Below are 17,074 nucleotides of genomic sequence, written 5' to 3' on the forward strand. Positions count from 1 at the left end.
ATTTTTAAATAAAATTATTAAATTTTTGTTTTTATTAATTTATATTATATTACCAAAGCCAATTGCATGATCACCACCTAGCGCTAGAAACTGATCATTTTCTTTTAAAATTTCTTGAACTTGTTTAATCAAAGCCTTATTGCAACCCATAAATTCCGGATAATTTTTGCAATTATTTATTATACATTTAGTATCAGTATCTTTTTCGTATTCTAAATTGCCATAATCATTAACTTTTAAATTGCCTGTGTATTTTAAAATTTGTAAATAAAATAGAAAAATTAACTTAAAATTATACAGCAGCGGATAGCATTTATGAAGGTAAGTTTATTTCCTACCTTGACTAACATCATTTAGTATATTAATTAAACCGTTTTTTCGTAAAAAATCCGGTGCTGTTTCAACGCCTTGTTTACTCTGTCCCTTTGAGAACGGAATCCCAATGATACCCAATGTCATTGTCGAACTGTTGGTACTCTGAGTATTAGCATAAAATCTCCGCGAACATATTCCAACTTGATTTCTATGTTTATATGATTCAGATATAACTCTTTTCCACATTACTGTATTTTTTTAAATTATTTTATTAAAAATATATTTAAAAGAAAAAAATCTAGTTTTCACTTTTATTTATTTGAAGCTCAAAATTGACATACAACTTCGCTGACGTTAATCGCACTGATTTGATGTTATTGATGCTTATGTTGACTAACCTATCTCGTTTATACGAATATTAAACAACATAACTGAGATATGGGTATTCCAGTGATAATTTAAACAGCTGATAACCTTTCCTCATTAAAACCTTAATTCATAGCAGAATGCGGAATATTGATAAGATTGAATTTTTTTTAATGAAAGAAAACAAATCACACCCAATGGCATATTATTTTTAAATGATAATCGGCAGTCAACAAATGATCGTTTAGTGAAGACGTACTCGTAAATTTAATCTGTTAACGAAATATATTTTGTTTTGTAAAAAAAATTTATTAAAAATTATTAAATAATAATAGAAATATATATTAAATTTATTGAGTACTGAATATCATGTTTTAAATATTTGCTAATTTTCTGAAGTCATACTCAATTGAAATTTTGTAATTACCTACTATGTTTGTTAGAATTTAAAAAAAATTTCCCAAGTTAAAGAATTTAAATTCTTCTACTACTGTATTAAAAGTAGTCGCTTTTAGAGATGTTTTTTTTTCGCTGAAGTCAAAAGTTTGAGGTGCTACAATAGTAAAAGTTAATTTTCACTTTATAAATTTGTCAATTTTAAATAAACGGATAATTAATGAGTTGATTAATTAATAGAGTTTCTTTGCACTGGGTGAAAAAACATACACATACATTAATTTAGAAAAAATATTGTAATTGAAATATTTAAAATTCATATATTAAATTAAATTATTTTTAAGATTATTTTTAAACATTTCATTAAAGCAATTTCTTTATTCTAAAAACGCGAACAATATTTCCAATTAAGGAAAAAATACAAAATCTTTTTATCTCTTTAAAAGTTCATTTTAAAAAACTTCGTTTCGTTATACTGTGAATAACAAAAAAACTTTAACATAACTTAACACTTTTCAGAAATAACAAATAATATGATTGCAGAAGTAGCTGGTACTACGTCACGGAGCCACGCTACATCTCTACTTGAGCCTAACCTAGGCTACATAACAACAAACACTGTCGTTAAAAAGGTATAGTGTTAACTGTAATGACCTGACTTAAACTATAGCCTTAAGTAATAAGGTATAGCGGTAGACGTGCGTGAAATGTCATTAAAATAAATGATGACGCCATTAAATGCTCAGCATAACCGTCTTATTAAAATGTGACTATATAGAATTTAAGAAAGGCCATACGAATCCCCACAAAGCTGTCATTTAACTGCTCAAGATAAACAAATTAAAAACACAAAAATATAAACTAATTAAATTTGTATATTTTGTATTTTCAAGTTTTATTTTGATTGGACGTATTTTTTTAATTTAAATAAAATACAAATAAATAGTATATTTCTTACTACTATGTAAAAATTATTAACAAAATATTTCGTTTAAAATATATATAGTTAAAACGAATAAAACTCTAAATACACTACTAAGGTTTAAATTGCCGTAAAATTTTAATACAAAATGTTTTAATAATAAGCAGCCAAGTGTTTACAACGGTAGTATAAATATACATAAATATATTTTGATTTTAAATTAACACTCTCCTAAGTCTATATTTATATCTATTGTGAAATAATTGCTAAATTCACAAATAGAAATTGAATTGCACTAATTTAAATAAATACATACAATTATAGTATATTTTCTTCTCATATTATTACTATATGGTATTTTTAACATATATTATTATTTCCGAAATTAAATTCTTTAGCACAAATTTAAAAAAATGCAAACATAAAATTTGTTTTTAATTAAAAATTTTTTTTTTGGTAACTGTTCTATATAGTATAAAAGTTTTTATAATGAGATTCTTACACACATGTTAATTACTTTATAAATAAACTTGGAAATGGTCAAAGTAATATATAGGCATTTAGAAAATAAAATATTTAATAATTATAATTAATAGCAAGCATCAAATTTCAATAGTCAATATAATTTAAAAATTAAGAAATGGTAAAAAAATTAAATTAATAAATTTAAAATAAAAAAATTTTTGTGATGCTTTTTTAAATCTTTAAAGCTTTTGTTGATTCAATTTTATCAATTAAATTTTTTTACAGTTAAATTTTTTTATTTTAATGTTCTAGTTTAAAACTTATATACACATTGTATAAAAAGACTTTAAATTAAAATAAAATCACAGTTAATGTAGTCGTTTATCCAGCATGATTATTTCGTCGCCACTGTCATCATTAAATTCATCTTCGTCATCAGTATTGATGACTTGTTTAATATTATCCTCATCGTAATACGGTTTAATTGACATGCCTTCTAAAATAAAAATAAATAAAATATATTATAAAATATTTTATATATGCGTTATTTATTTGAAATTCTATTAGTTTTATAAAAATAAGTGCATAAAGTAATTATTATAAGAATAAAACAGTTGCTAATATTATAATTTTGGTATAAAATACAAAGTTGAATATCCAACTGAACTCCCAGAAAATCAGACGAGTCAATTAAATCAGTGGCAGGATATGTGATCTAAGGTAGAGGTAGAAGAATGTTGTAAAAAAAAATCAAGTCTATACTTTAACTGTAGTGTGATTAAAAAAGAACTAATTACTTTGTCAATATTTTTGAATTTCACGTACAGTTTTATGGTTTCTAAAATCTCTAACAATCCAAAATTATCTATTTCTAATTAAATGATGGGAAATTATTTATGTAAGCTGCTTCTATTATTAATAAAAATTGTTTGCTTATTTAATTCTTATAGTTTAGTTAAATTTGTATAATACAATTTGTGTCGAATAGTTTCTATATTACAACGTCTATTCTAAATTCAGTTAATGTAAATCCGACTTTTGACAGCAGGGATGTCCAAAGCACGTTCCATGAGCCTCATTCGGCCCAGGAATAACATTATATTTTTACATTACATTACATTATATATAAATGAATGTTTTAAATAATTTCTTACACTTCACGTTAATTTACTTAATTGACAAGGACTATAGTATATATTTCTTTGTACAATCGGTTCAAAAAAAACTTGTATCCAACTAATATTAATAATGCTGATATTGGTAGAATTTTAAAAGATAAATTAATGAAGAATTATTAAGACAAAACTTAACATTATCGTCGTATTTTTTTTTACAATCTATTTAGTGATTTGTATGGGCCCGATCTTATCTTATCTGGTCTGGTTTGGATAGCTTTGTTTTACAACATTGATACAATTATATGATCTTAACTGTTGGTTTAGTAAAGATATGCACGAAGAAAAGATTCACACTTTATTATTTATATTACAAAATACTGAAGTAACCAAGAATACAAATAAATATAAAACTTTTTCGGATATTATTTTGTTGAAGAAAATTTAGATTCAGTAGTTTGTTAAATAAATTAAATAAATTATATTACTATTGATCATTAATATGATCAATAATATATTATTACGAAATAGAAACTCATTAAAATTAGAAATAATTTTCTAAGAATGACAGTAAATAAAAAAATAAATCGTATTATATTAATTATTACTAAAAAAAATGTTATGTTGACGAATCAAGAGTCGACTATTTAATTGTTTTTCAGGATCCAGTGATTTCGAACGACTACGCATAATCGAAATTTCCGTAACAACATAATATCAGTAGTTCTCACTTTTAATTGTAGTTATATTTTAAATATATTTTTTATATAAATCTATTATAGCAACTATCATTCTTATTTGTATATAAAAAATTCAATATATAATAATATTGTGATAGATAACATTTATAATTTAAATTATTATAATTATTGCATTATATATATAAATTTATAAAATTTATAAAAAAACAAAACATGTATAACTTACTTCTGATAGGCGATCTAAAAAGCTCTGTTTCACCATCTTCACCAAGTTCATCTTCAAATAATTCTTTACTCTTTTGCGGCAGTAATGAAAAATTATAATAACGTCGATCACCATTTTGTCTCCGCCTCGACATTATAAATTGTGCACAAAGAATGCAACCAACCACACAAACAATTATAAGGACACTTGCAATCATTATAAAGAGCAAACGCGGCATACCCATAATATGTTCATTAACTTTTAAACGAAACACTATACCAGGTATAGGCGCTCCTGTCGTACCAACATGCACTACCCTTGTAGTATCTATATGTCGTGGAGCTTCTACTTTAAGCGTTACATCATAACCCGCAGGAACATTACTAAGACTGTATGCACCTAAACTATCTGTAAAATTGCGTACATAATGTTTTGTATGCGGTTCTATTACAGAAATTTTGGCGTTCGGTATTGGATGATTTGACACATCTAAAACGAAACCAGATACTGTTGCCACACCTCCACCCAAACTACCCAATTGATGTACTTCACTATGACCAGTTAACAAAGTTATTGCATTAAGTTTGATTATATTCATATTCGTTATTTTTCCTTTTGTTATAGTAATGCTCTCTATATGTGATTCAAAGTTATAAGCACCAACTTCTATGCCATAAGTACCAGCTGGTAGTATAAGTTGAAAACGAGCGGTATTTTTAGTAACATTATGCATTTGGTTCGAATCAATCAATCGTACGAAGGCATTACGTAGAGGTTCACCTTTATCATTTTGTACCACACCAAGTACACCAGTGTTAATCAAATCGAAGAAGTTATTCAATTTTTCCAAATTTGCTTGCCATACTTTAGCAATTTGGTCTTGTTCTGGCATACGACAACACGATAAGCCCAATGTAAACATTGGTATATTATATAATTTATAAAACAGATTTGTTAATCGTTCCGTGGACTCCCCTTGCTTCATTCGAGTCGTTGTAGAAGCACATTGCAATGGTGATAGACTAAATTCGGTATTCTCAATATCATGAGCCATCTTTTTAATAACTGAATCTCCTTTTACGTAACTAAATAAATAATCAATATGTTAGTTATATAAGTGAACCCATTACATAAATATTTTATTGAATTACCTTAATTCACTATTGCCGGTGGTAAAAGTCATCATTAAATCAAATTTTTCATTCTCCAAAAATCGAAGAAACAAGTCCCGTTTTTTCTCTGATTCTGGACTTAATATTCTATCAGCTAAATCATTTGGAATAACAGGATCGCAAATAGTATTACTAAAATTATAAATTTTTTTGTAAATGTAGTAGTTATATAACATTAAGTATTCAAAATTGATCATTATAATATCTTTAAATCGATTTGATAGGTAGTGAAACACAAAAAAAAATTAAAATGTTCAATAATTTAATTTTGATAAATTCAATTTACCAATATGTAACATTACTTACTTTTGGTTATACATATCAAAAATATTTCCAAAATTATCGGTCGTGGGTAAAAAGTACATAATTGACTTTTGCAATAAGTTTAGAATTACAGGCTCGCGAATGTTATATCCTTCAATAATGTGTCGCACCATGTTCATAGTTATTTCTCGGCCTAAAGGTGATACTGCATCGAATAGTGAGCTTAAAATTAAAATTTTATATTTGCTTTCTTCCGGTTCACCGATCTATTGAATTATATAACATCGATTTAGTTTTATAACTGAAAAAATAACACAACTTACATCTGAAGTTAATTTTATGGAATTATAATAAAATCCAAATTCACTCTCAGCGTAACCAAATGTGGCAATCTGACCATTGCGGGTCTCAAATTCTGCCAATCGTGAACGTATCTCAGGATTAGTATGATAACGTGTATGAACAACATTTTCAATTATTCGGTAATCGTTCGCAGAGGCCCAATGTTGAGGATCATCTATATTATAAAAAAGCAAATGTATAGATAAGAATTTAAAAAATAAAATATCAAACCTACTCCTCATAAGCAAAATATCTAAACGCATTGAACGATTTATGTCATTTGCAATTTCAATTTCTTGACGTTGTGGTGTATAACTGAAGAGCACAGACAATAAACAGAAAATCAGTTAATACAAAATATATATGAACTTACCCATCAGCAACAACTGTTATGTTATATCGTCCTGGCAATGCCAATTTCCAATAATCGCCATATGTAGAACTATAACTCGGATGCTTAGCATCATCCAAAGTTATAGATGCTCCAACAACGGGTGTTGAAATAGAACTTTTTAAAAATCCATGTACACCATATTGTATTTGTTCAATAAATAATATAAGAGGTTCACGGTTATCTGCCCAATATTTCGGTAATTCTGCAGCCATTGGAAACTTATCACAACCCATTTCTATTGTTAATTCTAAAACTCCTGCACGTATATAATTCCAATCTTGCATACCACCTGTAACACTGTACCATTGCGCACCATTTGTTATACCTTCAGGAAATTTCTCATTTCTAAAAAGTGGACAAGGATCTCCTAAGTGCATGGTAGGATGTGCCTAATAGTTAAAAAATATGTCTTAAATCAAAAACTATGTATTGGCGTAAAAAAATATAAACCTTGGAATAAACTAGTGCCAAATGCTTAAAGAGCTCATTATCTTCCGTTGGATTAAGTTTATGGTGCTGAAGACTGGATATCCTCGAACGAGATTGAGTATTTGTAAAGTCATTTTCATTATCATCAAATGGATAGTTTGCTACTAAAGATCCGCCATGTAAATTTGCAGATAATACAAATGGTATTGAAAGTGTCCAATTCATTACCGCAACAACTTCAGGTTCAGCTACACGATTATATCTATCAGAACCATATTGATCAGGAAAATTGCGATTAAGATCAACATCGTTTGCATTTGAGCGTCCATTAGCACTGGATTTGTCACCTTCTTTTGAAATTTCGTACCCATCTGGGTTCATACTGTATAGAAAATGCATACGAGTGCTATTAACCAATTTTGTTATGCGTTGATCAACTAAATAGTTCTCGCAGATATATTTTGTCAGTAAGAGCAACATTTCTTTACCAATGACTTCGTTTCCATGCATGTTGGCGACATATTTAAATTCTGGTATTCCTGGTACATGTGCTCCAGGGGTTACGAAAATTTCCATAACCCAAAGATCACGATCTTGTACACTTTTACCAATTGAATACAACCGAGTTATTGTGGGATAACTTTCAGCGATGTTCCGTATAAATCTTTGTGAAAATAAAAAATGTATACAAACAATTATATTTTTTAAACAACATATATACATATATGATATTTTTTACTTTTTCGTTGTTCAATTTTTATAGAAAACGCATATTGGAGAGATACAAAAATATGGGAAAGATACATCAGAAATATTCTGCTAAAAGTTTTTTTTCAGAAATTGAAAATCACTACAGTTTTGGCAAAATTACAAAATCCACAGTCCATAACACTATTAAGAACTCTCGTTATTTGGTTTTAACCAAATTCAAATACTTCATTTTTGCAGAAGAAATAGCTTAACAGGAACTGTAAACTAAGGAAGGATAAAACTGCAGAAACCGAAGATTATAAATTATAATACCGAAGAATATGTTATTAAACCAACTTAGATTTTTGGAAATCGAATCTGCTTTGGTAATTTTTTTGTAATTATTTAAAATTTGAAATACTATTCAGCTTAAAATTACTTTAGCCGTAATTTTGTCTTTCAGAGTTATAAAAAAACAGCATTATGTCTGGTTGAAACGAATTGGCATCACTTTTAAAATATGTTAAATGCTTTTTTGTGCCATATTTTTGGTTGTGTTGTGTATAATATGAAATATAAAAATTGTAAACACTAAAAATTATTAATTTAAATAAAAGAAAACAAAATGAATATTAGAAGTGCAATGGTAAGTATTTTTATCTTCCGTATTTAAATTTATTTATTTATTTAAATATTTAAAATTATTAGTAAATGAAATGCTCATATGCTTTTAACGGATAACTGGAATTTTGCGACATATTTACAGTAAACATTCACAATAGGCTGATTTTTGAATTTGGCTGCTCCAAAACTTAAGACTTGAAATTTTTGACAAGTTGCTTCACATATTTTCTTTCGTATGTTGCGAATATTTTTTTGCTACTCTGAAATAAAAAACTACGGCTTTTCTATGTTTCATTTAGCAAATATCTTATTATCTTAGAAACATATCCTTTAAAAAAAGCTTGTATCTGTGGATATCCCATACGGTATTCGTACATTAAGCTTCTAAGCTGTACTAATTTGGTATTTAGTCAAGTAAGGCACACTAAGAGAATGCACCACCTAAAATTCTGCGTTTTCAGACTTAAACTACATTTCAAGTTTATTATCCATTCCCCTTATTTTCTAGAACTAACTCAAACTGACTATTTTTTATTTCCTTCATTTGGATGAATTTCATCAAATGAAGACTTGATATCTCCCAAATATTGAACGCTATGGCTCTGAGACCTGGAAAGTGACATATAATATAAACCGAAAATTACAAAGATTCTAGTGCAATGCTTTTCGCCTGTTGCGTCATTCAACATTTATTTTCCATAGTAAGTATACATCTGTCTAATTTATTAAAGACATCAAGTATGTTTTAAAATTTAATTAAGTTAAAGAAAAGCTGATCGACTATCTGTTCAACAACAGGGAGTTATATTAGTTGTGGAGTAGATATAAATAAAAGTTATATATTTATAAATATTAATAATAAAATTAAATTAATAATCTCCAGTGACAATCTGTTGAAGTTGACAAACACTATTTTGATTAAAACGAAATCAAGAAGAGATAGTGGACGTGAATAAGGTACATCTACGAAAAGAGAACAATAATATCGGAAATATTGTTGTTCAGTGCAACCTACAAGGTAATTGTCGACCAGGTCAATCTAGACTGAACCGAAATAATTTTAATTACATAACATAGAGTCCATTATAAATATTTGAGGTTGAGAAGCTCATAAGTCACATATATAAATATTAAAAACTTAAATCAGTATAACAGTATAATACTCGTAGTATAATAAATGTACATAGATGTACATATTTTGTCTAATAAGACTTGGGGTATATCTTTTAACAGTATAAACATTATATAAGCTTAATATGTATTATAATTACTATTTATAATTGCGTTTTCTAACTGAAAAAAAAATCATGAAAATTTATACAAACTTTTCCATTGCTGTAAAATTATGATGTTCGTATTTAGTTGGAGTTAGGAAGCCATCATTTTCATGCTTCGTTAATGATTCTGCATGTTCCACATTAATTTTACGAAAATCACCTAAAATTATATAATATATAAAAAAATTGTTTGGTGATGTAGGTATATGAAAATTGGTTATATAATATAAAATCAAAACTAATTCAAAATGCTAGAGGCGTTTATGCATAAATAGGAAAGGTTTTGTATGGATATGTGTGATTGCAATCAAACGAAAACCAATTTTAAAAAAGATTATTTTGTTTTGTTAAAACCAAAGTAATGTTTAGATATTTAATTATTTTAATATAAAATAAAATGATATGATTATATGCAACTCCAACCAAAACCAAAATAATGTCAAAACTATATGGAAGCGAACCAATGAAACTTTTTCCAAACCAAATTAAATGATAAAAAATAAAACGTATTAATAAATATGTTTCGTAAAAACCACAAATAATTTAAATTGTTGCAATTAGTTCTCAAAACTACAGTGGATAAAACTCATTTTTATTTAAAATAAATTTTTATATAGGTAACGAAAATAGTAATTAATTAAAAAATCCACAACTTGCGAGTTGTTAAAGATTTCTTTTTATTTTATTTAATCGATAAAATTTAATATATAATAATTGGTTTAAATTGTTGATTAATATATTTATGTTCATATTTTTTTTACAATAACTTATTTTAAATTAAATATAAAATACAATACAAATTTTAGATATATATAGTAAAATATATTTATAAGTTCTTTATCAATTTGTGCTACAGTAACATATAATAAATGAAATTAATTATAATTGTACAATATTAAGATATAATAATTATATTTTATATATATTATATAATTTGATTAATATTTGCTGATAATATTTTTTCTATTTATTTTATTTATATATATTATCTTAACAATATTATAAATGACTAGTAGTATATTTTAAAGATATTTTTTAAGTATAAACAACATTTATAATGATATTATAAAGTGATTATAAATATTAGTATATGTATGTATTTTAAGTGATTAGTGTAAGTTGAATTGTGAAGAGACTGTAGAACTTATAGTATATCTGTGCATTGGTAACAAATTTTTTATGATATAATTTTGAGAGATAGAAGACAATATTGTAGGTCATTAAAACATTTATTATATATACTATAATAAGACTTACTAAAGCAACATATTTTCAAATATATACTTAATATTTATGAAACAAAATCCATCATACGGATAGGTTTTAAAACTGACATCGTAGCTATCTGCATTGCATAACACAACGTTTCAAAATAATAACAATAACCACGAAAAAATAAGAAAAGTGATGTATTAGAAAAAAAAGCTATGTTAATGAACAAAAAAAAAGTAATAAATCTTAAATTTTGTTAAAAATTATACATTTATCATTATCATCATTATTAATATTATCATTATCAATTGTTCTTTATATTTGTAGCTTAGAGGCATTTATATTCCATTACATTGCAGACGGTTTTTAGAAGTTATAACAACAAATTTATAAATACCAATAAAATTAATAAAGAGAAAAATAAAATTTATAAAGTATTATCTATATATAAAATAAAAAGAAAACCATTCAAATAGATATTTATTTAACACTACATTACAAGTCTTTTTTAACAAACAGAAAATAAAAATAATATTATTAAATAATAAGAAAAGAGATTAATTCTATAAATTATGAAGAAAATAATAAATTAATTTTTATTTAAAATACTATAATAATAACAATAAATTAAACATCATTTTAATAAAATATGTATCTTATATATTTTCATAACACAGCTTAAACAAAAATTTAAAATAAAATTTATTTATTTTAAAAAAATGAAAAACTATATATAATATATGTATACTAATAAAGTGAAATAGTTTTTCTTAAATTAAATTATTAAAAAAATAGATTCCATTTACAATAGCCATCAATTAATTAGAAGTATATAAAATAAACTTAAACTTTACTTTCTTAAGCTTTCATTAAAAAATATTTATATAATATATTGAACCAAAAAGAAATTTGTCTGCTATAGTTTGCAAAATTTTTTATTATTAATACTACTCATATCAAGTTTTTTTATTTACTTCAGATAATATAATAATAATATTACTTTTATTATTTTTATTTTCATTGTTAAACCGCTGTTATACACCTGTTATATATATAGTATTATATTTCAAAAAAAGTATATGCATTGATTTATACATAAAATAAATATTTATTTTTGGTATAGTTATTATAAAAATCTTATATTTTATTTCATTGAAGCTAAAGAATATTGAATATATATGAATAGTCTATTTCTAGTCTATTAAACTAGACAATAATAATAACCTAAGATGCATGAAATAATTGAAATACAACATTTGATAAAGTCAATAGTAACTCTTATAGTAACAGTTCCAGTAGAAAAGCCCAAAATCATTGCCTTAACGTGATAAATGTTATTTAGTTAAGTTTCAGTTAAAAAAGATTGACTTTACATACATATCTTATCAAAGCTAAATTTTAGAGAAGTATAGTAATTAATTTATCTATTGTAGCTAGTAGACCAAATAGCAGTTGTACGGTTTGTTGTTATGGTTGTCTCTAACCGCTTTTATGTTTTTATAATTTTATAAACTTATACTTTTTCCGTAAATTGATCTAATGGCAGAATAAAAACAGTAATAACGATTCTGTTGTATTAATAATATTTTTTTCTTTCAAGCTAAAGACGTCTTTAATATTTAAATTAATTCCTTTATAATGCATACAATATATACATATAAGAAATTATATATAAGGTCTTTTTAAATATTTGATTTTGTTTCAAGGAAAAGTCTTCTTTTTGATATTTTAAAAATTATACTAAGCGATTTTAATTTTACATCTTTTGGTACATAAAGCAATTATTATAATTAACAATTAAAGTTATTTATAAAAATTTTTAATGCAGTTGAACTGTTAACTTTAATAACATTATATATTTTGTTGATTCTTAATAAATTTTAAATTTCTAAATCAAATTATTAAAAAATAACTAAATTTTTGCTAATTATAATTTAATATGAATATGACTTATTTTTAAAAAATATATAACATACTGATTGTATACAGTAAAATGTTATAAATCGTTTACTATTAAAAAATTTCAAACGCATTAAATAAATAAATATTCCTCTTAGAGTAGAAATGCTACAAAGTTATTATAGTTTATTTCAACATGTAATGCTATATATATATATTAAAGCAAATTTATCAAGTTTTTATATAAATTTTATTTATATCTGTACAATATACTTAAAAGTTGATGTAGTATGGATACAAATACAATATAAGAAACTGCTGTATGTTTATTCAATCCTTTACGGATTTCAGAAGAATTAAATTTATAGAAGAAATCTTCAAAAATTAATACCTATCACAACTAATTATATTATGAACTAATAGGTTATTACAGTGATCTTAAGCATTTGCTCAGGATACTAAACATCTACAGAATCTCTATATAATATATAAAAATGGAGTTATAATACATTTAAAATTCTTATTTGTTATTACAGAATACTAAATAAAGACAGTATTTTTGTGCTATTAAAATACTAACAATGAAATGAAGTATTTTATCATCATCTTAAATGAAAAATGATGGCAAATATTATATATATATAATAAATACTTTACACATATTTAAAGGCCTAATATTTAAATTATTTTATATTATTGTATAAATTTGCATCTGTATATCTCTAGTTCTTATGTAGACTAATCATTAGCTCAAAAACTTAATTTGTTATCAAATAATTTTTCTTAAACGTAATCGTAACTTTTAAAGTTCAATCATAATTCATTTAGCAATAAAGTAATTCAAATTTTCTACATTACTGATTTAAATTTCTATTTTTTCTATTTCTATACCGACTATTAAATATATAGATATATGCTTTTAATTATAATTATTCAAATTCAATTACATAATTAAATTCACCTATAGCTGGTTTGGCCTTCAGCTTGACTGTATCATATATTATAAAGTTAAAATTTTAAAAAAAAGTTTAAAATGATTTATTATAACTGTTGTTAATTTTTTAGTACAAAAGTATTTTGAGAAAACTATGTGAAAATATTTAATATGGATTCATTTCTTATATAATATGTATACTATTAATAGCTTTATAATCGCAAACAGTGTCCAACTTCTGAAATGTTTTGTCAACCGAATTTTCGCCGCATCATATGGTTATTCTGAACTAACACTATATCTAATACTGAGTATTAGTACAGAACCAACCAACGTCCAACTACTAATAAAATAATGGCTCGAAAAATAAAATAGTAATATTTTTTTTCATATCACTAAGAAAATTATTATATATTAACGAAGCAGAAACCCAAAGGTTCAGGCAACACATAGAGAAGGCAAATAGGTTTCATTAAATCATATATTACGGATTTAATATATATAAATAGCTTAAAGTAAAAAAAATCTCGTTAAACTGAAGTCAAGGCAACGATTCTATAGATTTCTTTCTAATTTTAAAATCGAGTTTTAGCTCATTATTTAGAAATTAATAAATTATAATAACTAACAGCATTCTATTACAATTCAATTAATTTATAAATAAATTACATTTTATATTTTATATCTTTATAAAAATAATAATTAAATGATTTCAATATATTTTTTTTTAAAACAGTAAAAAAATGAAAATAGTAACCTGTGGTTGATAGGTCTTTTATAAATTGATTAGATACTTTAAAAAGTGCACTTAAAATATAAATTATAAATAGTCTCCTCATTACATTATTACACTAATTTTTAAATACATACCTTTAAAAGGACTAGATTTAAGCAATTTTAAGACATAAAATCTTATAAAACAGAATTCAACCATCATTAAGATGTTTATAAAGAAACTAAAACTTTGAACCTAGTATTAAAAAACATAAATATTTATTTAAATAACTTATAAGCAACGATTCGTAAAATAAAATGAGATCCTTTAAAAAGTAAATTAAAAACAATATATATGTATATAGAATTAAAACAATTTAAACAATAGAAAAGAAGACTGCACAAAAGATATATAAGATTTCTTTATTTATTTATATATTTATACACGCAACAAACACACACACATAATAACAAAACAATTTTCATTAAATTTAAATGATAATTCATATATATTATATATAGATACATAGATATTTGGCAAAATGTCTAAAACACCAATTTATGTGATGGTATAATATTTAGTGCCAATGCACAGTACCAATTGCATTTGGAATAGTGAAGAGAACATAAATTGTGCCTAACATAAACGGATACTTAGAGATGAATATGTTTTATGTGCAAGTGAATATTGGAGTGACATGGGATTGCACTGCAAACTGTCTAAAATGTTAAGGTGCATTTATTACGGAAGCATATATATATTGTGTGGATATATGATATTTAAATGCTCATAGTGAGTAGTGAGTAATGGTTATAGTGAGTGTGGAGTTAGTGTGATTTCAGTACTAGTTTAGTGAAGTTAAGTTAAGCATATTAAATATGTTTAAATATGATTAAATTTTGACAATTCTTTTTTTTTTTTTTCATTCAAATGAATTAATGTATTTTATTGTTGTGAGAAAGGTGTGTGAAAATCTACATAAGGATTGCAATGAATAAATACTATTATTTTAAGAATAAAATTAATCTCGAAATATTTTACTGTCTATAAAAATATGAACTGTAAAAACTGCTTATACCATCATAATTATTTTCAGTTGGTAGTAATGTGAAGTCGATGCGAAGAGCTTCAGTGTTATCATTAGTAATTTGAATCTGTTGAGGAACGCTGGCTTGATATCTAAAAATAAAATATATGTAATAAAATATAAAGTTCATGAATTAAAATTAGTATTAGTATTTTTTACATAAATAGTACTGACCCAAATGCTTGAGCTTGTATATTATAAATGCCTGGTGTCAACATACGCCAATATTCACCGCGTCGAGTTGTACGTATTGGTTTATCCTCTAAACCGGATACTACAACTGTAGCATCTTGTATTGGATAACCGCTAGCATCTTTTATAATACCCTTGACACCAATATGAGCCAATTTTAGCAATTGTAACAAACTATGCTTATTACGTGCCCATTCGGTTGGTAGTGTCGATGCCAATGGATATTTGCAACAGCTCAACTCAATTGTAAGTTCAAAGCAATTTGTGAACGCATAATTAAAATCTTGCATGCCACCATTCAGTTCGTACCAGTTTGCTCCATTCGTTATGCCGCCTGAGAAGCTGTCATTGCAATTATTGCCCTGACGCATAATCGGATGATTATCAGCATATGTATGCGCCATCAGCTTAAATACGCGATCATCTGGAGTTAGGCTCTCTTCACAACATTCATGATGAGCACTACAAGCCAACATTTACATTTGGCATTTGTTGCACATGCGTTAAAAATTAAAGTGAAGGGAAAAATATGCATTATATATAAATGTTATTTTAAATTTTCAGTTACAAGTAGTATGTATTGTAATTTATGTACTTTTTGAATTAAATTGTAATGACTTTTATATTATGTCCACTGCAGACAACAACCGCAAAACGTAACGGCAATGATATCCACAGTTCCATAAATTTCAATCAGCTGAAGTTTTGCGGTTTCCTCAAAATTATAGTATATTTTTACAAAAAAAATATATCATCTGCGTTGGGCATTAGTTACATAAAATAATGATTTTAAAGCAATATTTAAAAACATTTTACATAAAATACATATGCCATAATAGTTCGAATAACTAAGAGAGCAATACATTTCTAAATCAATATTATTTCAACTTTTATTTATGTACTTTTACTGAATAAAAGATATATATTAATGAATTTATACTACAAATAAAAATGAATTAAACAATTTGTTAAATGTTTATAACAATTGTTTTTTGAAATAAATTCAAAATTTACAATATTAATTTAGGAATTTAAATATTCACCTTAAAGTATATTCAGTTGGTTAAGTTGGTTTTAAAAAACAATTGGTATAAATAGAATTTTTTAAAGACAACAAACCTAGAATAAAGGTTACTTAACTATACTTAATGTTTGCTTTTTATTCTAAAAATATATATTGTAATTTTACATCCCTTTATACGATTTGTTTTTATTTTTGGACAAAAGAATTACCTATCATATTTATGTAATAATCATATGTAATTCCTTACACAGGCAAGTAGTTAATAAATCAAAGTATTTGTTCAAAGTATTTGATAAATTTTCATTTCTTACAGCCCATATCTTTGAAACCTTCC

At 25.0% G+C, this 17,074-nt stretch overlaps 2 protein-coding genes and 1 long non-coding RNA gene across 5 annotated transcripts in view; 1 reads left to right on the forward strand and 2 right to left on the reverse strand.

Moving 5' to 3' along the window:
- Positions 1-987, reverse strand: part of LOC119669507 (arginase-1) — a 30,134-nt gene extending 29,147 nt beyond the window's left edge. Inside the window, exons 1-2 of the mRNA XM_038079415.1 lie at positions 339-987; positions 54-245 (exon numbers count right to left, since the gene is read on the reverse strand). Of these exons, the coding sequence (XP_037935343.1) occupies positions 54-245; positions 339-561 (415 nt within the window). The 5' untranslated portion in view covers positions 562-987. The remainder of the gene's footprint in view (positions 1-53; positions 246-338) is intronic.
- Positions 988-2,759: 1,772 nt separating this feature from the next.
- Positions 2,760-17,074, reverse strand: part of LOC119669508 (carboxypeptidase D) — a 41,806-nt gene continuing 27,491 nt past the window's right edge. For all 3 annotated transcript variants that reach the window (XM_038079419.1, XM_038079416.1, XM_038079417.1), the window contains 11 exons: positions 15,699-16,178; positions 15,516-15,616; positions 9,726-9,837; positions 7,108-7,750; positions 6,637-7,046; positions 6,499-6,578; positions 6,245-6,438; positions 5,964-6,187; positions 5,637-5,789; positions 4,507-5,570; positions 2,760-2,960 (listed from right to left, as the gene is read on the reverse strand). In XM_038079419.1, coding sequence (XP_037935347.1) covers positions 2,833-2,960; positions 4,507-5,570; positions 5,637-5,789; positions 5,964-6,187; positions 6,245-6,438; positions 6,499-6,578; positions 6,637-7,046; positions 7,108-7,750; positions 9,726-9,837; positions 15,516-15,616; positions 15,699-16,178 — 3,589 coding nt within the window. In that variant the 3' untranslated portion in view covers positions 2,760-2,832. The remainder of the gene's footprint in view (positions 2,961-4,506; positions 5,571-5,636; positions 5,790-5,963; positions 6,188-6,244; positions 6,439-6,498; positions 6,579-6,636; positions 7,047-7,107; positions 7,751-9,725; positions 9,838-15,515; positions 15,617-15,698; positions 16,179-17,074) is intronic.
- On the forward strand, positions 8,392-9,690 carry LOC119669509. The gene is made up of 3 exons (XR_005251616.1): positions 8,392-8,422; positions 8,909-9,101; positions 9,284-9,690. It is a non-coding gene; the product is annotated as an uncharacterized LOC119669509 (long non-coding RNA).

The sequence above is a fragment of the Teleopsis dalmanni genome, chromosome 1, assembly GCF_002237135.1.
Source record: "Teleopsis dalmanni isolate 2A chromosome 1, ASM223713v2, whole genome shotgun sequence".
Taxonomy (NCBI): Eukaryota; Metazoa; Arthropoda; class Insecta; order Diptera; family Diopsidae; genus Teleopsis; species Teleopsis dalmanni.